This window comes from Capra hircus, chromosome 4 (assembly GCF_001704415.2).
Source record: "Capra hircus breed San Clemente chromosome 4, ASM170441v1, whole genome shotgun sequence".
NCBI classification, from domain to species: Eukaryota; Metazoa; Chordata; class Mammalia; order Artiodactyla; family Bovidae; genus Capra; species Capra hircus.
In genome coordinates, this window is record NC_030811.1 from 74,774,302 (window position 1) to 74,801,154 (window position 26,853).

At 40.4% G+C, this 26,853-nt stretch overlaps 1 protein-coding gene across 2 annotated transcripts in view; it reads right to left on the reverse strand.

The window, feature by feature from the left end:
* LHFPL3 (lipoma HMGIC fusion partner-like 3) overlaps positions 1 to 7,103 on the reverse strand; it is a 640,749-nt gene extending 633,646 nt beyond the window's left edge. For both annotated transcript variants that reach the window (XM_018047259.1, XM_018047258.1), the window contains exon 1: positions 6,531 to 7,103. In XM_018047259.1, coding sequence (XP_017902748.1) covers positions 6,531 to 6,969 — 439 coding nt within the window. In that variant the 5' untranslated portion in view covers positions 6,970 to 7,103. The remainder of the gene's footprint in view (positions 1 to 6,530) is intronic.

A 26,853-nucleotide genomic window follows, 5' to 3' on the forward strand; every position in this document is an offset into this window, starting at 1 on the left:
AGTCAGCTCTTCACATGAGGTGGCCAAAGTACTGGAGTTTCAGCTTCAGCATCATTCCTCCCAAAGAAATCCCAGGGCTATCTCCTTCAGAATGGACTGGTTGGATCTCCTTGCAGTCCAAGGGACTCTCAAGTCTTCTCCAACACCACAGTTCAAAAGCATCATTTCTTCGGCACTCAGCCTTCTTCAAGCCCCCAAATTAGAATTCTCCTGGAGAGTTCTTTGCTTCATGCAGTGTGAGATGAAGTTTTCTCTACTCCTGTCCCCATGGTTTATCTCCTCATACCACACACAGAAGGGCACTGAGCCACAGGCTGCAACTATAGCTATATGCTCTGCTAGGTTTGGGGCTTTTTGTTTTCATTGAAAATTTTGCTCACTCTGAAAAGTTTCTAAAGTAAAGATATAAAATGTAATACACTGGCCTGGACATCTGAATTCTTTTTACTGCATGATATAGTCACACCAAACATAAGCACCAATCACTAAAAATTCATTTTCATATTAGGCATCTGATACAACATTCTAGTTATGTATGTATACATATTTATTATTTATAAAAATATACAAGCACCTTTTTAACATTTTGACAATGGAAAAAAGCTTTTACATGTACCTGTAGCCTTGCACCAAAGAAAACACGTAATAAGATATGATATGGGTTATATAGGGCCCATTATTTTTTGCAAATATTTGCTTAAAATCTCACAGTTATAAAAATTCATTTGATATTCACATTACTTATTTTCCAACATCTCTTCAATTCTCACACTTCATAAAAGCAAAGAAAAAAGTTTCAAAATTCTCATTTAAAATCATTTTCTTGTAAGTTTGGCTTGGCAGAGTGAAAATTCTTGTAAGTGAAATATGTTGTTTGAAAATGAAAACCACCTTTCCTAAAGGTACACATTCTTCTCTGCATCTGGGGGAATATTTGAAATGCTCTAGCAGAGGAAAATCCCCCTTCAGGGCCATTCCATAACTCTGAACTTAGGATGGATTAGCATCTCTAAGAGGCAAGACCTTACTTTGTCATATGCCCTGCTACTGCTGCTGCTGCTAAGTCACGTCAGTCGTGTCCAATTCTGTGCGACCCCATAGACGGTAGCCCACCAGGCTCCTCTGTCCCTGAGATTCTCCAGGCAAGAATACTGGAGTGGGTTGCCATTTCCTTCTCCAATGCATCAAAGTGAAAAGTGAAAGTGAAGTCGCTCAATCGTGTCCAACTCTTTGCGACCCCATGGACTGTAGCCCACCAGGTTCCTCCATCCATGGGATTTTCCAGGCAAGAGTGGAGTGGGTTGCCATTGTCTTGTCTTGTCATATGCTCAGCACCAGCCAAATGGTGAAACCTGGTGACTGTTCTGAACTTGAGTAAATCCTGACCTTGTCTCTTCAGAGTTCCACCATCAGAGCTCTGCACATTCTGGGCCACACAGCTGAGCAGGCCTGCATATCCAAGAAGAGCACATCTACAATGATGCCCAAAATTATGAAAGGAAAGTTTGGAAGACATACCCTCTTCTGTGCCGACTGCTCCTACAGGCATGTAAGGAAATCCAATGTGGAACAGGAGTCCTCAGTCTTAAAAAAGAAAGTCTAACATTTTGATTCTTACATAAAACCTCTATTTTTCATAACATGATATTTTTTCATGAGAAACTAAAAGGTAAGGGGAAATTTGCTGGATCCTAATACATAATTGATTATATCCCAGCACTATAATAAAGATCATTACCTATGCATCAGAAAAACCCTTGATTTAGGAATAAGCTCATCATAAATTAGGCCATCAGAAAGTTCTGGAAGAATTCCTTTAGTGCAGTTACTGCTGGCATCACAAATCCACGAGAAAAATGAGTATCATGGCTTTCAAAGTATATGGTATTATTTACTTCTCAACTTGGCATGTGGGATATTTTAAGTAACTTCCTTTTTTTTCCATTCTTCATGCCATTAATCATTCATTTTTTAATCCATTAACTCAGCAAAAATGAATACTTATTATGTGCTATACATATACATACTACTGTATGACAAGATACAGCAGTAATAATAAGAACAGCAACCCTACCCATTGGTTCAGCTGGTGAAGAAACCACCTGCAATGAGGGAGATGTGGGTTTGATCCCTGGGTTGGGAAGATCCCCTGGAGAAGGGAAAGGCTACCCACTCCAGTATACTGGCCTAGAGAATTCCATGGACTACAGTCCATGGGGTTGCAAGGAGTCAGACACAGCTGAGCGACTTTCACTTTATATACTAAACACTGTTCTCCTATACACCTTGGCTTATTTAATCCTTGCAGCAATCTCCTGAGGTAAGTACAATTATATGCTCACGTTGCAGATGAGCAACTGAAGTACAGAAAGATTAATTAACTCCACCTTTACCAGAGCAAGGGTTCACATCCACCTTTTTTTACTCCAGTGTCCATGATCTTGACCACTATGATATATGAGAAAAGGACATGGGTTTGTAGAACTTTCAATGTACTGCAGACATTAAATAAATGAACACAATTGTAATCCCAAATGCTGATAAGATATATAAGAAAAGAGCACAGTGCCTTGAGATAGGATGGTATAACAATGCCAAGGCTCTTCCTGCTGCCTAAGAAGTATGATAATTACCTATGGTGATTCTCAACTCACCAAAATGGCAAAGGTATAAAACTGAAGAACGCAAGCTGATTAAAAAGAGCTGGGGAAAACTAAGGCTGGGAAGTTGGGGAAGGTAAGTAAGCAATTCAGTCTTCAATTCTTACCATACTTGCCATATAATCAAGGCTCACTATATTGGAGGTCCTTCTTTTTGGTACAACTCAGAATGACTAGTGACAGGGATCTAGTGAATGCAAACCGCCCCCTCTTCCCATCTTACCCCTCCCAAATACCGAAATCCAATCAGGATTAGGTGCTCCTTCTTCCCAGGTGAAACCAAGACCCTCCTCATCTGCTATATTCCACCAAAGTTTATGGTAGATGTCTAAAAATTTCAAATTCTGCTTCAATGCTTTAGCTTATTAAAAAAAAAAAGATGGAGAAGAAAGGAAATAGCAACCCACTCCAGTATTCTTGCCTGTAAAATTCCGTGGACAGAAGAGCCTGAGGGCAGGCTGCAGTCCATGGGGTCACACATGCAGGAGAGGGGGTGGAGAGAGATGGGTTGGGAACAATAAACAGAGGAAGAACTAAAAAGGAAAAGAAAAAGAAAGATCTCATTGGCTTGTAATTGGTAAAACTTGCATTTCTGAAAATAAGATAATGGCTTATAGTCAACAAAACAAAAAAACTCCACCTTTACGAGACTTGGCTATTAACAGACTTGGAAACAGAGACTGAAATACTGATTTGAAAACAAAAACATGAAATCGGAGAATCACGCTCCCAGGAAGACAAAATCCCCTTTCCATTCAGATTTTTAAAAAAAGATCTGGACTTTTATTGCCCTACTTGCCAATTACAGATCTACCTCTTTTTATTAGTAGAGGAATCAAACAAAAAAGAAACATCTCTCTTCTCAAGAAATTATTTCCTTGTGGATTTGGGAAATTTTACATCTCTAATTGTTATTATTTATTTTACACACTATTTTTATGTCTTCACTCTTTATGTTAGGCACGGTCCCTACGTATAGGATTACATCTTGAAGAAGTGTGACATATTAGCTCCTAAGTCTGTAGCTTCATTCCACTGAGGTTAATGATGATTCAGAGGAGAGAGGAAGAGGGAGAGGGCAGGTGTTCATAATAGCACCGTTAATTATGGTCATTTCGCACATCTAGGTAGAAAGCAACATCATTTTCAGGCCCAATAAATTAAGTTCGTTTTCTAGTTCATTGTTCAGAATCATAAAAGAATAATTCTTGATGCTGTATTGCCACAAGAAAGTCTTCTGCTTTCATCTTAGTGTACTATTTAATATGGGATTTTATAGTCTACCTGGCTCTGATTTATGAGGTTACTATATTAAAATGCTTAGATAACTAAATACACAACTTAATAATTTGACTTCCAATGAAGGTTAAACAGTCTCTGATAAGCAAATGGCACATTAAGTCTCATCTTTAATAGTTAACAAATTACACTTGAGAGACCTAGGTAAATTGTAAGAATTTATTCTTAATATTAAAAAGAAATAGTCTAAAGGTTAGAAACTAAACTTTGACAGTAATTTACAGTTATGTCAAATATATTGTTAGTATTGAGACTTTTGTAAAAAATCTGAAAAGCACATTAAATGTGACTTTCTTCAGAAATACCTTCTTTCTCCCATCTTTTAAAAAATCTGTGAATACAACTAACTTTCAATTCTTTAATTAACATACTTCATTAATAAATAAAATTATGTCTTTTGGTGGTTTACCTAGAAATAAAATACCATATAAATGGCAAATAAGTGCCAAGAATTTAAGGATCTGAACTTATATGAAAATGAAGTAAACATCCTTGTAGCTTCATCAGTACAAGTTATCATCACATTTTACACTGATGTATGGGAAACAGGATAGCATACTAATGTCAAATTTCTGAAAACATGACATCATATTTCACTGCTGAAGAATAAATGATTTTTTTGGTACTGTCTTCCAGGAAGAGAAAAGAAAAAAAAATCGTAATAGTTGCAATTTGTATTAACTTCAAAGCTGGGAATTCTTTCCCAAAGATAGTTTACTTTCTTTCCTTTTTAAAACAACAATGTCAGTTGAGACACAAAAATCTCATAAAAGTAAAACACCTTGTAATATGTTGAGCAATCACCCACAATCACTTTCAGACCTTTGAAAAAACTATTTAATTTGAATCACCAGTCTAAATAGGTCATTTAACTCAGAAAAATTAAAATTAGAAAAAGAATTGACCCTGTATAGCTAAAGCATCTGCATCCTCAATGTCCTGCTGTCTTCAAAGTCAAACCAGAGCTAAGTGTCAAGAACAACAATAATATATTAATTTATTCCAAATCTCAAAGTTAGTCTGCTCTTGAGATGGCCATAAAAGACAACATTATATAGAAAAATCATGAGGAGGGATGCTTGAAGAAGTTGAGAGTGGAAGTCCAGAAGGAAAAGCAGAAAACTGTATTTAAGAAGAATAATGGTATACACGTATATGCAGGGGACAGGTCCCTACTAGCAAGATCCCCTTTCTCATGCATATGTTCACAGTATATGGCAAATGGAAATCAGCTGCAGCACAATTAACACAAAGCAAGTAACTGCCAAACAAGTTTATTCTCCCACAAGCTTCTCCTATAGTTCACTAGCAGCATAAGATCATGAACCTTAATGCTCTTGTCTGGCACCCTTCAGAACTTAATCAGCCTGTAACATTCTGGTAAACACAGGGATCAAAGCGCTACTCCCTAGAAAACCTTCCCAGGCATAGGAAAAACTACAAAAGCTTAAAAGTAATACCTTTAAAGAAGGAGAACAATAAACTAAAACACAAATGAGAATGTGGCTACCTGAGATATCCTCTACTTTTCCAACCAAATCATCCATAACATCAAAAGGACCCCCACCATGTTGCAACAAGAAAGTGTCAAGTGTTGGGGAATAGAGTCTACCTTTAGAAGGCAGGGCATCGAAGGTGGCTAGCAGAAAGGGAATCAGCACCGCTGGAGGCAGAGAAAGGAGTCAGTTTCAGGACTCTCCAGAGCCACCAGGAAATGCACCCTCCTTTTGGGGTTAAAAGTAACTCGGACGCTCAGAAAAAGTACTTTCACATTCTCCAGCTAGCAACAATCTATCATCCATAGGCAAAGAGTGATCAGAGACACCAAAGAAACAAGCTTTCCTCTGTGTCCATCTTCCTAAAGCCACTTCCCCAAAACTGAGATCTTGAGAAATCTTGATTCTCTCAAGATTTCTGTTTAAAGATGGAATGGAAGGACCTTTGCTCTGACAAGGAAGCAAACAGAAGTCCTGACACTGGGGAATTACAAAGGAACATCCTACGGTACAGTTTTCTTAAACGGGTAAATCCCAAAACAGAATTCAGGTTTATTCACCTCCAGACTGATGATAAAAATTTTATAACTTCCTGGGACAGAGAGAAACAAGTTCACTCCAGCCCCCAACCCCAACCACGCTCAGAAAGCAATGACTGAAACAGTCCCAGGGAGGGACTGAGCAGGCTGACCCCCCTTCCACTACAGTCGCTCCAAATCCGCTTTTCGCCACGCCGTCAGCCCCTCCTTTAGTTTCTCTGCTCGCGCCTTAAGCGGCCGCTTTCTCTCCCTACCTCGAGCTCTTAGCGGACTCGGCCCAGCAACCGCCCTGCCCCTGACGTGTCCCTCTGGGTGGCGTCCCCCGTACTTGGGAGGTTCTCGAAAGCCCCAGTCTAGGCGCTGAGGCTGAGGCTGAGGAACCCTGGGGGTTCCGGCCTCGCAGGGCTCCCGCCAGAGCGGATTAAGTTGCTCGGGCCCCCAGAGGCGCGCACTACCCGCGTCCCTCCCACTCCCGCCCCTCCCGGGCTCCGGCTCCCCGGGTCCCCCAGCCTCCGCTGAGGTGAGCGCGCACTCACCGGAGGTGAGCTGCATCCAGGCACAGATCTTGTACACCGTAGCCGTGTTGCAGAAGAAGAAGAGGGTAAAGCAAACGATGCAGGCAATGATAAGCATCATGGAGAGGCCGATGAAAAAGGAGGCGGCTTTGAAGGCGCCCGAGGGCAGCGTGGAGAAGTCCGTGAAGCTGCCCCTGCAGGTCAGCTCCCGGGAGAAGCCGTTGCCGATGCAGTAGTGGAAGAGCCCGAAATAGCCAGCTTGCGGGGTGTCCACGCCGTCGCCGATCCAGTAGGGCTGGATGAAGCACACCACGTTGACGATGGCAAAGCAGATGGTGAAGATGGCCCACAGCACGCCGATGGCCCGCGAGTTCCGTACATAGTTGGTGTGGTACAGCTTGGCAGCCTCCTGAGCCGGGAGCATCGCGGCGGCGGCGGCAGCGGCGGCGGCTCCGGGCATTCTCCCCCTCCTCCTCCTCCTCCTCCTCCTCCTCGTCCTCCGCCTCCCCCCCGCCTCTCCGCGCTCAGGAGACACACTCACCGAGCCGGGCGAGCTGCAACTCCCCTGCCTCCTCCTCAGCCCAGTAGCGCCAGTTTCAGAGTCTGCATCCTCGCTCCCGGAAGGAGGGAGGGGGAGCGCCGAGCACCCCTCCGGCTCGCCTGGCACAGCCTCCCGGCCCCCCTCCCTCCCTCCCTCCTGGCCGGGGCTCCAGCCCTCCTCACCGCCCTCCGCCCCTCTTCCCGCCGCCGCCGATGCAGCTGCAGCAGCCGAAGGCGGCAAATCCAGCGCGCGGCGTCGCGGCGCGCGAGCTCGGGCGCCCCTCCAGCCTTCGGCCCCCCGGCGACCCTGGGACGCCCCCTCGAGTGCCGGGCGTGGGCCAGGGAAGCTGGCCTTGAGTTGCGAATGGGGTAACCTTGGAAGGGGGTGGGAGCACCCATAGGGATCCCCAAGGCGATCCCAGGATCCCAGGTGGGGTTAGGGGCCGGGCGCCGAAGACTGATTCTGGAAGCCTTTCAAGCACCGCACAGCAACGTGCTTCGACCTCTGCATCTTTGCAGGCGTACGAGGGGCAACGCGGCAGGTGAAGGCGAGAGAGGCCGAAGGAAAAGAGACGTGCTGCCCCAAGAGAATCCCCGGTGACAACCACAGAAAGACTGCTAACTCCTCGACGGGGTGGAGACAAGTTGGGCAGGAGCCTGGCAGACAATAACGTAAAAGACACACCTCACGAGTAGTCTCATACCAGCTAAGCTGGACTTATTTCTTCTTGGCATTCCCATTCCCTCCGCCCCCATTGGGTCAGACAAACCGACGCTTATACTTTCCTTTAAGTAAGGTCACTTCCCCCATAAATTATGCCATAAATGGGGCCCGTGGGGCATAGAAGTGACTTTGTCACCGAAATGTATAGTTTTTCTCAAAACATTGCTTATTTTGGCCAGTGTTCTATTTCTTATACAAATATTCATTGGCAGATATTTTGTGCCCAGGCACTAGGCTGAATGCTAAGGATACAAAGCCACAGCAGATGGTTGTCTTCTTTCCCTGCCCAGGTATTTCTTCCTCCCCCACAACTAATCAGAGAGTTGTTTTCAGAGTAATTTCCTCTGAATTATCTATATATAATCCCTTACATTTTCATGTGGCATTACTGTTATACACCCCTACTTGGTGCTGTTTCCTTAGCATAATGTTTTTCCTTTCCAGACTTTCTACTGCTCTCTTAACAGTCCCTGCCTTTTAAACTCCTTTATTTCCATTTGTTACTTTTTTGGTTCCTTCTATGAGATGAAACCCGTGACCCCTACACAAAACAATGAAACCAGAATGTTCAGTAGCAGCCTCAGACATGGGTAACAAATCATTTTGAACCCTATGATCACTGAATTCTCTGAGCAGAAAGGAGGGAATTCTGTTAGAATTTGACCCTTAAATCTACCCTTAATTCCACACCTTATTATAACCCCAAAACATATGTAAGCTCCTTGACACTGTCTTGCCATTATGTCCAATCTGCCCAGCTTCTTAGAACAGTGAAAGACATGAGATGCCAGGTGGAAAGTGAGGTTAGCAGGAAGAGGTAAGAACACTTACTGATAAAATGGTTCAATTTGGAGGGGTGGCTGTTCAGCAAGCAAGAAGGAAAGCTCCAAACCGTATTCAGCTACAAAGATAGCAGTTATGTGGAAGAGGGGTCATACCCTAAGTGGTGAAGAGCAACCATGCCCCTCATCTATTAACCTGAAGATTTGAGATTTTATGGGGAGAGAAAGGGGAGTTTGTGGAAATAAGGATATGGGACACAAAAGCTAATGAAGGGATTGAAACTGATTTAAAAGTGTGAGTATTGAGTATTGGAATTTTGGACTTCCCTGGTGGCTCAGATAGTAAAGAACCTGCCTGCCAATGCAGGAAACATGAGAGATGTGAGTTTAACCCCTGGGTTGGGAAGATCCCCTGGAGGAGGGCATGGCATCCCAGTCCAGTATTCTTACCTGGAGAACCCTATGGACAGAGGAGCCTGGCAAGCTACAGTCCATAGATTCACAAAGAGTCAGACACGACTAAAGTGACTTAGCACGCACACAGGCAAGAGCTTCTTACAAGTATGCTTGCAGACTCTCAGAAGGTCTTTTAAAAATCAGAAGGATTGGGGTGTGGGGTCGGGGTGTGCGGAGGAAGGAGGATGACCTAAATATGAGCCAACCCAATATAACACTTGCAAGTCTCTAAAAATAAAATTATATGTGATGATATATCATCAGTGCATTGGTGACAATGGAGGGTCAGAACGTCTGTTAGGTTTCATTTGTTTTAACTTCCCTGAAATTGCTGTTAAATCAGAAAAGCAGAAGAATTTTAACATGGAAGGATGAAGAGGAAAGGTGAGGGTAATCGGATTTATGGGGCCATCTGGCAGGCCACATGTCCTAGGGGCAGTGATAGCTATATAGGAAGAACTATGGTAATTTCTAGTGACTCTTTCAAGCCTTCAAATCCCCCCCAAACCTGCTTGTATAAAGTGGTCTTTCTTTAAAATCAATGCCTAAAAGAGATCTTACTGTTCCCCTGGGGTAGTTGAGATGGAAGGTTGCTGAGAGGGGAAAGGCTGAGAATCAAAAAGCCTGGTTTAGATCTCAGTGCTTAAATTGCCTTTACAGGACCAAGAAAAGACTGGCGAGTGACTCAGATTCAAATGTTGTGATTCAAAGAGCTTTTCTATTTGAGTCATGCTGAAGAAGAGCTTTATTCTTATTTCCATTTTGGAAATGCCTCTGTGTTCAAGCTCAGAATCACTATGACAAGGGGCATACTCAAGGTGTTCCCTCTTATCAATAGCATCTAGGGACAGACCAGTGTTTGTGTATTGTGACCTAAAGTGATCCCTTCCCCCTGAGAATCTGAGCTGTTGCTCCTGGAGGTGAGGGGTCAATCACAGATGTATTGAACACTTCCAGTGGTCTTTCTCCTCACTTTTATTCTTCCCTGAAAATTTCCAAGATGAAGAAGCATCTCCCAAGACTATTGGAAATAAGGATAATCTGTAGACTTTTCAGTTAACCATCAGTGAATGCAGATTGTCCATCTACATCTTTCCAAATCCACCCCCTCCCCTGTTGCCCATCTCCAAGCTCACCCTTGGCAACCAGAAATCCCAGAGGTGAGGCTGTCCTTATCTTTAATCTGTCCCTATCTGTCCTATAGGCTATCCCTATCTTTAATCTAAAGCTTTAGTCTCAAACCATGCAGACTTTAGAAGTTCAGACAGTCAAGCATCTGGACAACTAATTACATTCATCAAATGTTGTATGACCAAGGAAGTTGTTTTGGGGAGGAAGAAATAATACTAGCCTGGTTCATGCTAAGAAGTTACTATTGATAGAAAAGTATTTTGAAACTAAAGTGTGATTCATACGTGCTAATAACTAGTAGAAGTCAGTGTCATTGACAGCATCAAATTAGAAACACTGAATACTCAAGTCTCAAACTTCACTGTTTTAAAACGTTTTTCTCTTACTGCCACAAAGGGTCAGTAGTGAGATCCAGTTATTCCCCAAACTGTTTTAATGTTAGGGCTATAAAAGAAAAACAACTGAAGAATAGTTGGACTATATAACACTACTAAAAAGATTCCTGGTGAGTTAAAGGACTGACTGTTTTGATCCCAGACTAGTCTGTGATGACTTGGGAGAGTGTAAAAGCTTTGCAGGGCAAGGAACTTGGGATCCAGACCTAGTACCATCTTCACCTAATAAGTGATCAAGGCTCTTGGGGTTCTTTTCCTCATTTCAATAATTACAGTGAGGAAGAGGGGACATAAGAAGAATTCTAAGGCCCCTTCCGCAGTAAAATTCTATTTTGTTCTACAAAGACTATTTCTGGATGACTTTGCAAAATAGATAAAATGCAGAACTTGGGAAAAAATGGGGTGAGACCTAACAAGAGATACCAGACTCTGACAATGCAGACATTTTATTTAAAATTGAAAATCCTTTCTGAAATCCAATTGTTATATTAATAATTTTTCAGGCAATGGGTACTTAGTATTTTCAAGTGAGTCATTGCTATGACCTTGGGAAATGCAGAAAAAGATGATTTCTAAAAATTGTTACTTAATCAGTAACTAGGACTATTACCAAGGCAAATATCAGAACCCACTCCAGAACATGAAGATTCTAGGAATAAAGCTCTTTTCACTCACCAAGGATTTCCCTCTGCTCCTCTCCCATCTTTTTCTCCTTTCTTTTTTCTTTCTTACTTTTTTTTAGGGCTTTTCAGAAATTGTGAGACATCTCTTAGTTAAGCAGTCACTAGGTTAGCAGTGGCAATCAGATGGATGGAGTGTTTCAACACCCCATACAAATGAAGATCAGATGATCACAGAGCTCCAGTTTCATTGCACCTATACCCTTGGCAATGACATGTGGAATTCCACATACACAGAGAAGTGGGAAATAGAAATATCAGTCATTCTCTTTCTTAAACTTTTCCTCTAGTTTGATCTGCATTCTGTGTAAAAGTTATCCCTTTTATAAGTACTCTTCACTTTTCCAGAAGCTAGCTAAAACCATAACTTATTTTCTTGTAAGACTAAACAGATCCTATGTTAGAAGAACTATCTCTCTGGTAACCCTTTTAAGCCCTTGATAATTTAAGAACAATTCTGTCTGAAGGTAAGTAGTAACCTGTATTGACTAAAATACTATGGAAACATGACCATCACTTAAAGGGTGATTTTTTAAGTCTGTCATGCAGTGATACTATATTAAAGTTTTAAGTTCAGTATATAGGTTCATTTCTCTTTCAATCTAGTGCTGATTCATCTTCCTGATCTTTTAAAAAAATAAATTCTATCTGCTATTCACTCTGACCCTACTTCATGGAGTTTCCCATTCAATATGTACCTTGATTGAAAATCATTTTCATTTTGAAAATCTATACTTACATTTTTAGTATTGGGCTCATATTTGAAACCATTGCTTGAATTCGCTGCTAAAGGCATATTTATCCACAAAACTTGTCTCTCCTACTTGGCAATCACTTGAGTCTTTCAAATCTCAGGTTTGGCCTTGGTGAGGATCTTCCCCAAGACACATGGGTCTTATAGTCCCAAACACCCTCTAAATGTGAAGAAAAAAACCCACCCAGATGCTTTCTTTTACTGCTGCAGAGACACAAAAATATTGATTTTTATAATTTAGTGCTTTCATTGAAAGGTCACATTTTCTTGATGATATAGTCAGGTTTTGCTAGAGAAGCAACCCAAACTCTCAGTTGCTTAAAACAACAAGCATTTTCTTCTAACCCACATCACATGATGGTTGTTGGCTGGCTGACAAAAGACCAAGCAGCAGACCTGAGTGCAAGTCTGCTTCTATTCTTATTCTGAATTCCAAGTTGAAGAAGCAGCTCCTCTCTGGGACATGTTGGCAGAAGTATAAGAGGCAGAGGCAAATATAAAACTATCTAAAACTTCTGCTCTTATATAGCATGCAGCATGTCAACTCATATCCCATTGGCCAAAGCATATCATAAGAAAAATCTGAGAGTCAATGTGCTAGGGATATATAATCCTCCGCAAAAACAAGATCAAGAGCTGAATGTGGCTCAGATCATGAACTCCTTATTGCCAAATTCAGACTCAAATTGAAGAAAGTAGGGAAAACCACTAGACCATTCAGGAGTGACCTAAATCAAATCCCTTATGATTATACAGTGGAAGTCAGAAATAGATTTAAGGGACTAGATCTGATGGAGTGCCTGATGAATTATGGACGGAGGTTCGTGACATTGCATAGGAGACAGGGATCAAGACCATCCCCGTGGAAAAGAAATGCAAAAAAGCAAAATGGCTGTGAAAAGAAGAGAAGTGGAAAGCAAAGGAGAAAAGGAAAGATATAAGCATCTATCTGAATGCAGAGTTCCAAAGAAGCAAGACGAGATAAGAAAGCCTTCCTCAGCGATCAATGCAAACAAATAGAGGAAAACAATAGAATGGGAAAGACTAGAGATCTCTTCAAGAAAATTAGAGATACCAAGGGAACAGTTCATGCAAAGATGGGCTCGATAAAGGACAGAAATGGTATGGACCTAACAGAAGCAGAAGATATTAAGAAGAGGTGGCAAGAATACACAGAAGAACTGTACAAAAAAGATCTTCACGACTCAGATAATCACGATGGTGTGATCATTCACCTAGAGCCAGACATCCTGGAATGGGAAGTCAAGTGGGCCTTAGAAAGCATCAGTACAAACAAAGCTAGTGGAGATGATGGAATTCCAGTGGAGCTGTTTCAAATCCTGAAAGATGATGCTGTGAAAGTGCTGCACTCAATATGCCAGCAAATTTGGAAAACTCAGCAGTGGCCACAGGACTGGAAAAGGTCAGTTTTCATTCCAATCCCAAAGAAAGGCAATGCCAAGAATGCTCAAACTACTGCACAATTGCACTCATCTCACACGCTAGTAAAGTAATGCTCAAAATTCTCCAAGCCAGGCTTCAGCAATATGTGAACCGTGAACTTCCTGATGTTCAAGCTGGTTTTAGAAAAGGCAGAGGAACCAGAGATCAAATTGCCAACATCCTCTGGATCATCGAAAAAGCAAGAGAGTTCCAGAAAAACATCTATTTCTGCTTTATTGACTATGCCAAAGACTTTGACTGTGTGGATCAGAACAAACTGTGGAAAATTCTGAAAGAGATGGGAATATCAGACCACCTGAACTGCCTCTTGAGAAACCTATATGCAGGTCAGGAAGCAACAGTTAGAACTGGGCATGGAACAGCAGACTGGATCCTAATAGGAAAAGGAGTACGTCACGGCTATATATTGTCACCCTGCTTATTTAACTTCTGTGCAGAGTACATCATGAGAAACGCTGGGTTGGAATAAGCACAAGCTGGAATCAAGATTGCTGGGAGAAATATCAGTTACCTCAGATATGCAGGTGACTCCACCCTTACGGGCAGAAAGTGAAGAGGAACTAAAAAGCCTCTTGATGAAAGTGAAAGAGGAGAGTGAAAAAGTTGGCTTAAAGCTCAACATTCAGAAAACGAAGATCATGGCATCTGGTCCCATCACTTCATGGCAAATAGATGGGGAAACAGTGGAAACACTGTCAGATTTTATTTTGGGGGCTCCAAAATCACTGCAGATGGGGATTGCAGCCATAAAATTAAAAGATGCTTACTCCTTGGAAGGAAAGTTATGACCACCTAGATAGCATATTCAAAAGCAGAGACATTTCCTTGCCGACTAAGGTCCATCTAGTCAAGGCTATGGTTTTTCCTGTGGTCATGTATGGATATGAGATTCGGACTGTGAAGAAAGCTGAGTGCCGAAGAATTGATGCTTTTGAACTGTGGTGTTGGAGAAGACTCTTGAGAGTCCCTTGGACTGCAAGGAGATCCAACCAGTCCATTCTAAAGGAGATCAGTCCTGGGTGTTCTTTGGAAGGAATGTTGCTAAAGCTGAAACTCCAGTACTTTGGCCACCTCACGTGAAGAGTTGACTCATTGGAAAAGACTCTGATGCTGGGAGGGATTGGGGGCAGGAGGAGAAGAGGATGACAGAGGATAAGATGGCTGGATGGCATCACTGACTCAATGGATGTGAGTTTGAGTGAACTCCAGGAGATGGTGATGGACAGGGAGGCCTGGCGTGCTGCAATTCATGGGGTTGCAAAGAGTCGGACACGACTGAGCAACTGAACTGAACTGAACTACAAGAAATAAATGGGTGAAAAATCAAGAACTTTAATCAAATCCATCATATCCATCCTCTGATAAAATATTAATACCAACTTACTTTTCAAACAGATTTGGTTCCTAGAAAAATTTTATATGCATATATGATTTTTAAGACCATCAGTCCCTCTGTTCAGTTGCACAGTTATGTCCACCTCTTTGCAACCCCACGGACTGCAGCACATCAGGCTTCCCTGTCCATCACCAACTCTCAGACCTTGCTCAAATTCATGTCCACTGAGTTGGTGATGCCATCCAACCATCTTATCCTCTGTCATCCCCTTCTCCTCCTATCTTCAATCTTTCCTAGCATCAGAGTCTTTTCTAATGGATCAGTTCTTCACATCAGGTGGCCAAAGTATTTGAGCTTCAGTTTCAGCATCAGTCCTTCCAATGACTATTCAGGACTGATTTCCTTTAGGATTGACTAGTTTGATCTCCTTGCAGTTCAAGGGATTCTCAGGAGTCTTCTCCAACACCACAGTTCAAAAGCATCAGTTCTTCAGCCACAGACTGTTTCATTTTGAATAAACACTTCATTGGAATGAAAATACTCTTTTTAAATTTATTTTTTATTTTTTGCTGTGCTGTGCAGCTTATGGGGATCTTAGTTCCACAACATGGGATTGAACTCAGGCCATGGTGATGAAAATGCCAAGTCCTAACCACTGGATCACCAGGGAATTCCTCCACTCATTATTGAATTATCTGCCCTTACTTGCTTTTTCTATGGAATGAATTAATAAACTGAAAAAGTTCCCATGAGAAGCTAAATTCACCATTGGTTTCATCATTTTACAAAATTTAGAAATGCTGCATGATTCTCCCTTTTAAAATGTGTATCTTCAGAAATGGCATTTAGTTTCAAAGTAGATTTTACTTCATGAATTCTCATGCACCTACAGTGTTTTCCAAACTTGATTATGAATTCTTTCAAACAAACAAAAAATCCCTAGTGTAACCACAGCAATGACTTACAAGATTATTATTGTAATGTTACTTAAATGTACAGAGTAAATATTAAAAGCATAAAATTTAATCTTTCAACAAAGAAAGTATAAAACTCAACAAAATTATCAAAACAGCCATTGGAAGGTTTGAAAATGATCAAAAAAGCCAATTCATGAAGAACTGCTGAGATCTGGGTAAGAAAAGTAGAGTCTGTGGTCTTTTTGCCTGGGGTGGCTCCCTTCCTACTTACCTTAGCTCAATGAGCATATTGTTTTAGTAGAGCAGGGCTGGCAGTGAACTCCAACAGCTTCTGCCAGAAGGAGAAGACTTCATTTGGAGTAAAGGACAAGAGTCCATGCCAAGCAACATTATCACTGAAGTTAGCTAGTTCAATAAGAAATAAGCATGGAAAGCCCATGTCACTGCCAGCCTGAGGTCCCACTTAGGGCAAGTTGTGGACTGGTCAGAAATTTAATGGGGATACCGTGGAAATGAGAAAGCCACAGAAAAGCTAGATAAGCTCTACACACATCTCTGGCCAACTGAGAAATGACATGTACATTTAGAAGAGACAAAAAATGATTTGATAGTAAAAGCTAAGGAAGACTTGAGACATGCTCGAGAAATTAGAGGATTGAAGCCTTACTGGTTTGATGTATTTGATCACCGTCTCTACCTGTGGCTCAGCTGGTAAAGAATCCGCCTGCAATGAAGGAGATCGGGGTTCGACCCTTGGGTTGGGAAGATCCCCTGGAGAAGGGAAAGGCTACCCCACTCCAGTATACTGGCCTGGAGAATTCCATGTTCGCAAAGAGTCGGACATGACTGAATGACTTTCACTTCACTTCACTTCTACCCAAACCATTGCCTGACCACAAAGTTATGCATATCTATAGGAAAACTCTAGGAAGCCAGGCTAAAAAATGTAATAATAATAATAATATCCGAGCAGAGATATCAGGAGCTATGAATCATGAGGGAAACAGGTTCTGCAAGCTAAGTCCAGGCAAATTACTAAAAAAATATATTCTTCAGGAGGAGAAATGAGAATCTTTGTAGCAATGAGAGTTGTTATAATTTATTATTTAAAATGTTCAGTTTTCAACAACAACAAAAAAAGAGACATGCAAAGAAATATTAAAGTCTAACCCTTACTAAGGAAAAAAATCAGTCAATAAAAGGTGACTTTTAAGTAGGCCCAAAGGTTAGCTTTAGCACACAAAAAATTCAAGGCAGCTATTTGAAAAAATTTAACCATATAACTGACGAGGTTAAAATCCAAAATATACAGACAGGTCATACAACTCAATTTTAAAAAATGTTAATCAAAACCACAATGAGTTATCATACTGGTCAGAATGACTTTTATCGAAAAGACTACAAATAGTGACTACTAGAGAGGTTGTGTTGAAAAGATAACCCTCCTCCACTGTTGGGAGGAATGTAAATTCCTGTAGCCACTATGGACAACAGTATGGATGTTCCTTAAAACAAAAATAAATATAGAATTACTATATGATCCTGCAATCTCTCTCTAGGGTATATATCTGGAAAAGATGAAAACTAATCCAAAAAGATATATGCACCCCAGTGTTCATAGCAGCATTATTTATAATGGCCAATATGTGGAAGCAAACTAAACATCCATCAGCAGATGACTGGCTTAAGAAGATGCAGTGTGTGTGTGCACATATACAGTGGAATATTACTCATACAAAAGAATGAACTACTATACATAAAATTCATAAGTGACAAGGATTTACCATATAGCACAGGGAACCAGGAAAGTGAAAGTGTTAGTTGCTCAACTGTGTCCAACTCTTTGTGACCCCATGGACTGTAGCCCTCCAGGCTCCTCTGTCTATGGAATTCTCCAGGCAAGAATACTGGAGTGGGGAGCCATTCTCTTCTTCAGGGGATCTTCACGGGGATCAAAACTGGATCTCCCACATTGCAGGAAGATTCTTTACTATCTGAGCCACCAGAGTATAATAATCTATAACAGAAAATAATTTTATATATATATATAGCAATACAATATTGTAAATTAATATAGTTCACTAATAACTATATTAATTATATTTAATAATACAATAATGTTTTAAAAACTAATATAATATTGTAAATCAACTATAGTTCACTAAAAAATTTTTAAATATGTTTTAAAAAAGAAAAGAAACCATGTTTAGAGACCTAAAAGTATAATAACAATTACACAACAAATAGAGAATATCAGTAGAGAAATAGAAACCACAAAAGAGAACCAAATGGTGATTCTTGAGCTGCAAAGTTCAATAACTGAAATGAAAAATTCATTAAACAGGTTCAACAGCAGATATGATATGATACCAGAAAGCATCAGTAAATTTGAATATAAGTCAAGAGAAAATATACAATCTGAAGAACATAGAGAAAAGTGAAAAAAGATTGGGAAAAAAATGCATAGCTTCAGAGATCTGTGGTGCAATATCAAGTGTACCAAAGATGTGTAATCAGAATCCCCTATAGGGACAAAAAACTTACCAGAAGAAATAGTGGCAGAAAACTGTCCGCATTTGATGAAAAACATTACAGATCCAGGAAGGTCAATAAATTCCAAGTTGGATAAACACAAAGATTCATATCAAGGCATATCATAGTTAAACTGCTGAAGCTAAAAAGGAGGAAATATTGAAAACAACAAGAGAAAAAAAAACTTCATAGGAACACTGGAACTATACAATTTATAGCTGGTTTCTCATCTGAAAAAATGGAGGCCAATGGCATTGGGATGACATTCAATAGCTGAAAGAAAAAAAAAAAAAACCCACAACTAAACCAAGAATTCTATATCCAGGAAAATTGTCCTTCAAAACTGAATATCACCCAGCAATTTCAAAAAAGAAACAAATTATTGATACATGGAATAGCCTGGGTAAATCCGCAGTGAATTAAGCTGAGTGAAGAAAGCCAATCCCAGAAGATTATATACTTTGTCATTGTATATAACATTGTTAAAATAAAAATTATAGAAGTAGAGAACAAATTAACAGCTGTTAGGGGTTAAGGAGGGAGTGGATATCTGAGGGAAGTAGGTCCGCTATAAAAAGATAACTGGGGTTGGAGGGGATTCTTGTATTGATGGTAATGTTTTGTATCTTGATCTGTATCAATGTTAATATCTTAGTTGTGCTATAGTATTATAGTTTTGCAAAATGTTACCATTTGGGGGGAAATAAGTGCAGGATACATAGAATATTTCTGCATCATTTCTTATAATTCCATGGGAATCTACAATTATCTCAAAATAAAAAGCTTAGTTTTAAAAATTACATGTAAAGATAAACATTATATTTTTTAAACTTCAGAAAACAAAGTGAATGGACCAAACACTCCAATTAAAAGACAGAGATTGTCACACTGGCAAGAAAACAATCTAAATGTCTGTGAACTGATAATGGATAAACAAAATGTGTTTTATCCATACAACACAATTTATTCAAACACAAACATAGAAAAACTACTAATACATACTTCAGGATGGATGAAGCTTAAAAGCATTACACAAAGAGAAAGATGCAAACAACTCCATTTATAAGAAATTTCCAGAAAAGGAAAATATCTAGAGACAGTAGATTAGTGATAGTCGGCCACTGGAGGTGGGAGAGGGACTGATTCAAAGGGGTACAAGAGAGCTTTGGGGGAAACTTAAATGTTCTAAAATTGGATTATGATGATTATTGCACAACTGTAGACACTTACTTAAAAAGAAATCCTTGAACTGCACACTTAAAATACTTGAATTTTAAAGCATGTAAATTACACTTCTATAAAACTATTTACCAAGTTATTTTTAATTAAGTCTTCATTCTCATACTTCTTTTGAACCTACTCATACAATTATCAATCCAAAAGTCTTTTACAAATTAAATATAATCAAATCACCAAACTAGTAAAATTCAAATTAACATTTCTAGGACACAACTGAGAAACTTAAAGATACCACCTTTTCCTTAAATAAGAAGTCCTCTCACTCTCACTGTGAATATCGCCGTGGTTGATCTAGTGCAGGTTTTTAGAGGCTGAAGTGTGCCTTATGGTAAGTCAATTATCTTACCAATTTTGCCCCCAAACTACTGCAAAATTCTCCCTTGCATAGTTGGACTAGAATGTGCTTTGGCTTTACTTGGTGCTTAGACATCATTCACTAGAGTGTAAGCCCCACAGGACTGGAAAAATTTCTTAATTCACTGCTGTGTCCCCAGAGCATAGAAGAGTAGTACATGGCATACTGCAGATATCAAAAGAATAAATGAATGACTTCACACATGAAGACCACTTCTATTATGTGTTATAACTTCACAATATTATTCCAGTTTACTGTATCATTTTCACATGATATTATCATAGTCACTAAATAAGAAATGAACATCTTACTCTAAGAAAATGATTTTCAATGACAAATTATAACTGTAAAAAAAGAAGAGCGAAATTTTGTCCCTGTATTTGAAACTAGTAAGAGTTGTCTACTAGCTGATGGCTCAGTGGTAAAGAATCCTCTGCCAGTGCAGAAGACAGGGGTTTGATCCCTGGGTTGGAAAGATCCCTGGAGAAAGAAATGGCAATCCATTCCTGTATTCTTGCCTGGGAAATCCATGGACAGAGAAGTCTGGTGGGCTACAGTTCATGGGATTGCAAAAGAGTCGGACATCACCTAGCAACTAAGCAACAGTAGTAGTTGTGGGACGAGCGTTATCATTTTGACATCAGGATGTATAGTAGGACTGGACATTCTTACCAACACATTCAAAATTAAACTCTGGTGGATCACTCAGTATCAGTGCAGTCATAAATATGATCTAAAACTGATCTAAAACTGTTTGTCATTTCAGTTTTTCAGCCTGCTTCCTCAGTAGACAGTAAGTGTTTTTGATAACTTGAAATAAGATCATGGCATCTGGTCCCATCACTTCATGGGAAATAGATGGGGAAACGAAACAGTGGCAGACTTTATTTGGGGGGGCTCCAAAATCACTGCAGATGGTGACTGCAGCCATGAAATTAAAAGACGCTTACTCCTTGGAAGAAAAGTTATGACCAACCCAAATAGCATATTCAAAAGCAGAGACATTACTTTGCCAACAAAGGTCTGTCTAGTCAAGGCTATGGTTTTTCCAGTGGTCATGTATGGATGTGAGAGTTGGACTGTGAAGAAAGCTGAGCACCAAAGAATTGATGCTTTTGAACTGTGATGTTGGAGAAGACTCTTGAGAGTCCCTTGGACTGCAAGGAGATCCAACCAGTCCATCCTAAAGGAGATCAGTCCTGGGTGTTCTTTGGAAGGACTGATGCTAAAACTGAAACTCCAATACTTTGGCCACCTCATGCGAAGAGTTGACTCTTTGGAAAAGACTCTGATGCTGGGCGGGATTGGGGGCAGGAGGAGAAGGGGATGACAGAGGATGAGATGGCTGGATGGCATCACCAACTCAATGGACATGAGTTTGAGTGAACTCCGGAAGTTGGTGATGGGCAGGGAGGCCTGGTGTGCTGCAATTCACGGGGTTGCAAAGAGTCAGACACGACTGAGAGACTGAACTGAACTATATTAATTTTTAAATAGCATCTAACTAAAAACTACAATGAAAAATTCTCCTAGAAACTCATAAATGCTGAAGAATGTGTTGCGTGGTCTCAGTTTAGGAAGCACTGGCCTAAATTATTACATGTTTGACCTGATGTTGTTTCTCATTTGATGAGCATTTATATTTCATTACTGTCCTCGCTAAAAGCATGAAATGCTCCAACTACTTATTCTGTTGTGGGGTGTATTCTACTTAACACCTTTTTAAATTGAAAATATCTGCTTTTAACTATTTTTCAGGCTCAATTCATTCCTAGAGTGTTTTATTATGGAGAATTCTGAAATCTCAACTATTTCTTTAAAAGTTGAAGCAGTTCTTGGCCAAGGGTAGAGGAGTGGCTGCACACTGGAGAGGGAGAAGGGAGAGCAAAGACAGTTTACGGGGGAATTCCCTAGTTGTCCAATGGTTGAGACTCCATGCCTTCACTGCTAAGAGCACAGGTTCAGTCCCTAGTTAAGGAGCTAAGACCTTAGCAAGCCAGTCAAAAAGGAATTCTTTTTTTTTTTAAGTGAAGATCAAAAAAAAAAAAAAAAAAAAAAAGAATGTGGTCGTAACAACAACAAAAGATAACTCACTGGCAACCTTCCAGTCGTTCCCTGGCAGAGGCAATGGCAACCCTTTGGGAAAGAAAACTAGTTTCACTACTAATATTCCCCCACAGAATATCAGCTCAGACACCTTTGCATTTCGGGGTCGTATACACAGAAAATTAATTCCCTTTCTTCATTGACATGAACAAATATTAGTGCCTACTGTGGTTGTATGATATGCTAACTGTTGGGGTTATGGATGTAAATGAGACACAGTGCCTGCCTGAGAAGGCACATGCTATCAGGTAAAAGAAAGACAAACTGAGTATTACATACAATGCATTGTGTAAAGTTCTGGCATCAATAGAAGTGCCTTCTGAAGGCATAGAAGGAAAGCAGCTGATTAGCCTTAAATCCAAGAAAGCTCCCTTGATGAGGAATGGACTGATGAAGGGGTAGAGAGAAGTAAGAACAAACAGCAGGATGTTACAAAAAGAGGTAGCAAAAGCAGTAAAGGCACTTAGACAGGAAAGAACAAGGGAACTTGGAATTGAAGAGAGATGTGTCCATTTTCTTATTCATCCCTCTACCCATCCATCCACCATCCATTCAACCAACAAATACTCAAGGTTAAATTATCTCTTAAATTCCAGATGCTGGGCTAAGTGATATGAAATCAAAAATTATTAAGATTTGACCCCCATTACTCTGGAGGAACTGGAGTCAAATGGTTCAGGAGAGACCTAAATAACTGCAGGATCTCCTAATCTATTTCTTGAAGCTGTTCAGTTCGCTCCTTCTTTACTGTCAAACTAATCTATTAGGTTGGTGCAAACGTAATTGCAGTTTTGGACTATGAATTTAAATCTTTATAACTAGTCTCAACACATTTTAATTTATTTTTTAATAAATTTCTTTTATTATTTTATTAATCAAAATAGGAACCACTACAATTAACACATTCTTTTCCAACAAGAAGTAAGTTTGTTTATTCCTATAATGTGAAAATCCATACTTCAGGATTCAACAAACTCTTGGAAAGGATTTTCTGCTTCTTGCTAGTTGTGGAAGCATTTCCCCTGAAAAAAGTTGTCAAGATGCTTGAAGAACTGGTAGTTGGTTGGCGAAAGGTCAGGTGAATATGGGGGATGAGGCAAACTTTCATAGCCCAATTTGTTCAACTTTTGAAGCGTTAGTTGTGCAACCTACAGTCGGGTGTTGTTCTGCAGAAGAATTGGGCCCTTTCTGTTGACCAATATGGGCTGCAGGTGTTGCAGTTTTTGGTGCATCTCATTCATTTGCTGAGCATACTTCTCAGATATGATGGTTTTGCTGGGATGTGGAAAGCTGTAGTGGATCAGATGGACAGGAGACCACCGAACAGTGACCATGACCTTCTTCTGGTGCAAGATTGACTTTGCGAAGTGCTTTGGAGCTTCTTCTCGGTCTAACCACTGAGCTGGCTGTCATATAAGATCCACTTTTCATCGTACATCACAACCCAATTGAGAAATGGTTCATTGTTGTTGCGTAGAATAAGTGAAGACAATCGTGCAAAGTAACGATTTTTTTTGGGGGGGGTCAGCTGGCGAGGCACCCACTTACCCAGTTTTTTCACCTGTCCAATTTGTTTCAGATGCAGAATGACTGTAAAATGATTGATGTTGAGTTCTTTGGCAACTTCTCATGTAGTTGTAAGAGAATCAGCTTCAGTGACTGCTCTCAATTGGTCTCTGTTGACTTCCGATGGATGGCCACTAGGCTCCTCATCTTCAAGGCTCTTGTCTCCTTTGCATAACTTCTTGAAAAACCATAGCACGGTATGTTCATTAGCAATTCTTGGGCCAAATGCGTTGTAGATATTGTGAGTTGTCTCCACTGCTTTATGACCCATTTTGAACTTGAATAAGAAAATCACTGGAATTTGCTTTTTGTCTAACAACTCTTATTTATCCTTCACACTGAAGACAGCATACTTTTTGAAATGCAAATCTGATTAGGCCAGTGCCTCTGTTTAAAACACTAAGTGAATTCTCACTGCTATGAGATGAAATGAAAAATGTCTCAGCATGCTCCTGCCTTGTCTGGATGTTTCTACCAACCTCTCCAGTCTCAATCTTGTCCTTCTCACTCTCTTCTCTAGCCATACAGGCCTTTGTGTCTTTGTTCTTACCATGGTCCTGTCCCTCTGCAACAGGACCTTTCTTCATGCTGTCCTGTGTGTATGGAATACTCTTGGAGAAATGTATCCTTCCTCATCCTTAAGACTTCAGCCTAACTCTTATTTGTTCTTCAGGAAAGAAGCCTTTACCAAGCTTTTAGACCTCCTGATAGTCCCTTATGATCTCTCATTTGCACTATTCACCACCCTTATAATCCTGTATCTTTTTATGTGATGTTCAAATAAGGCCTATTTCTCTCATTAGATATAATAGTAAATGTATACTTTTCCTCACCTAATCCAGTGCTCAATAAAATATTCATTGATTGAATGAATGAATATATATAGTGTGTCATTCCCAGATGGTGTTAGTGGTAAAGAACACACCTGCCAATGCAGGAGATGCAAGAGACGCAGGTTCAATTCCTGGGTCTGGAAGAATCCCTGGAAGAGGGAATGGCAACCCACTCCAGTATTCTTGGCTGGAGAATCCAATGGACAGACAAGCCTAGTGGGCTACAGTCCATGGGGTCGCAAAGAGTCAAGACACTACTGAAGCAATTTAGCATGCATGCATGCACATAGAGTATGCTAGGTTGCACTTTCCAAAACTGGCCACGACAACATCTCCAATTGCACGTGCTTTTCTTAATGTGTGGCTTTAATGTACCTCCTACTGAGAGGTGGTAACTGTGTTCTCTTCCCTTGAGTCTAGGCAGGTGTGTGATTACAGAAGTGATGCTATATGACTTCTGAGGCTAGACTATAAAAGGCAACAGCTTCTGCCTGCTTCTTCTGAGACTTTCAGACTAGGAACTCAGCCACAGGGAAGTCTGAGATGAAGAACTGAGACCCTTCCCTCTGTTCCACAGCCATGTCTGTACTCCCAGCTGATATCCAGCACCATCTATTTTTTTCTCTTTAAGATTTAATTAATTTATTTATTTGGGGCTGTGGTGGGCCTTCATTAATGCATATGGGCTTTCTCTAGTTGCAATGAGCTCAGGCTTCTCTTGTTGCAGAGCACAGGCTCTAGGGCTCTCGTCTTTAGCTGTTGTAGCACATGGGCTCAGCTGCTCCCCCTCATGTGGAATCCTCCTGGGGTGGGGACTGAACCTGTGCCCCTACATTGGCAGGCAGACTCCCAGCCACTGGACCACCAGGGGAGCCCAGCTAGCACCATCTTACATCACATGTGAGAGCTATCCTGAAAACAGGTCCCAACATCCAGTTGAGCCACACCAGCTAGTACTATGTGCAGCAGTGATGAGCCATGTCTGCAAAGCCCTGCACTGTTTTAAGGCAGAAAATGTTGGGGTAGTTTGTTACATAGCAAGAGATAACTAGAATATGTATAGTAAAAGAGATTCATACTTAACTCACAAAATATCCAGATTAGGTTGTCAAGATCAGTAAATTTGATTGATTTTTGGTCACTCACAAAGCGCTTTTTTCAGTCAACTATTTAAATAATGGAACAGAGCAAAGCAACCATCAAAATAGTGCATCAAAGATTCAAAGAGGACTTCCCTGGTCATTCAGTGCTTAAAATTTGCTTGCCAGTGCAAGGGACACAGGTTCAATCCCTGATCCAGAAATATTCTACATGCTGCAGGGTAACTAAGCCCATGAGTAGCAACTACTAAGCCCAGGCACCAGAACTACTGAAGCCTGAGCACCCTACAGCCCATGCTGTGCAACAAGAGAAGCCACCACAATGAGAAGACCACACACCGCAACAAAGAGTAGCCCCTGCTGGCTGCAGCTAGAGAAAACCTGCATGTAGCAAGGAAGCCAAAAATGAATAAAACTGTAAAGAAGATTCCGAGAGTACAACATTGTAATTCAACTATACTTCAACAAAAAATAGTCACAAATTAATCATAGTAATACAAAAGATTTGTGCCCTTTCATCCACTCTAGATCCCAGCTCTATACTTTATTTCTGCCTGTTCTTTAGTCTTTCCTATCTTCATTTTCCATTCTTATGCTATTTAAATCTACTAAATTGCCTTGTTCTAATCTTTGTGATACAGGGTTTAAGCCAATGAGAATTTTGTGATTGGTAGAGAACAAACTTCAGAGTATGACAAGGATAATAAAAATACCTGATCAAAGGAATGTGCAGTGACATTTGTTCTGAATAAAAATGTCTAATATTATTTAGGTTCTTGATTTTCCTTATGCATGTTTGTAGCATTTGTCTTACTGGATAAACAAAAGTTGAGGAACTTTGTGGATTCTCTATACCATGGCTACTGATTAAGCTGATAAGTTTATCATGTTTGTGATAGGGGGCATTTAACTAATTTCTCTCTGGAGTGCACCTAAAGAAACCCTGCTCCAGTATCCCCTCAAATGTTAAATGTCTACTGACAGGATGCAAAGACAGCATAGTACACTGTGAATAAGGAGCACTAGATCTTTAGTCTGGCGACCCGGGTTTGAATCCTGGCTTATCATTTATTAATTATGCAGCTGTGGCCAAATCACTTATTCTTTCCAAGGCTCACTTTCTTTGGCTAAACAATGGGTACAAATTGGTATCCATTCCGGAGGGTTGTTGGGAAGGTTGAAAGAGATAATCCTTGAAGCATTAAAGAAGTGCTTGGCCATAAAAAGTGCTCAGTAAATCCAATTCTTGCATTGTCTCCATCATGACTGATTGTTTCTGATTTTATTCTACGTGGCCAATTTTTGCATGACCTTTAGAGAAAAATGGTGTATGTGAAATAATCTTCCAAGAAATTAGTCAGTTTATAATTTTTAAGATTACTTATCATATCAAATCATTCCCCTACCAGAGGCAGAGATCAAGATGGTGAAGGA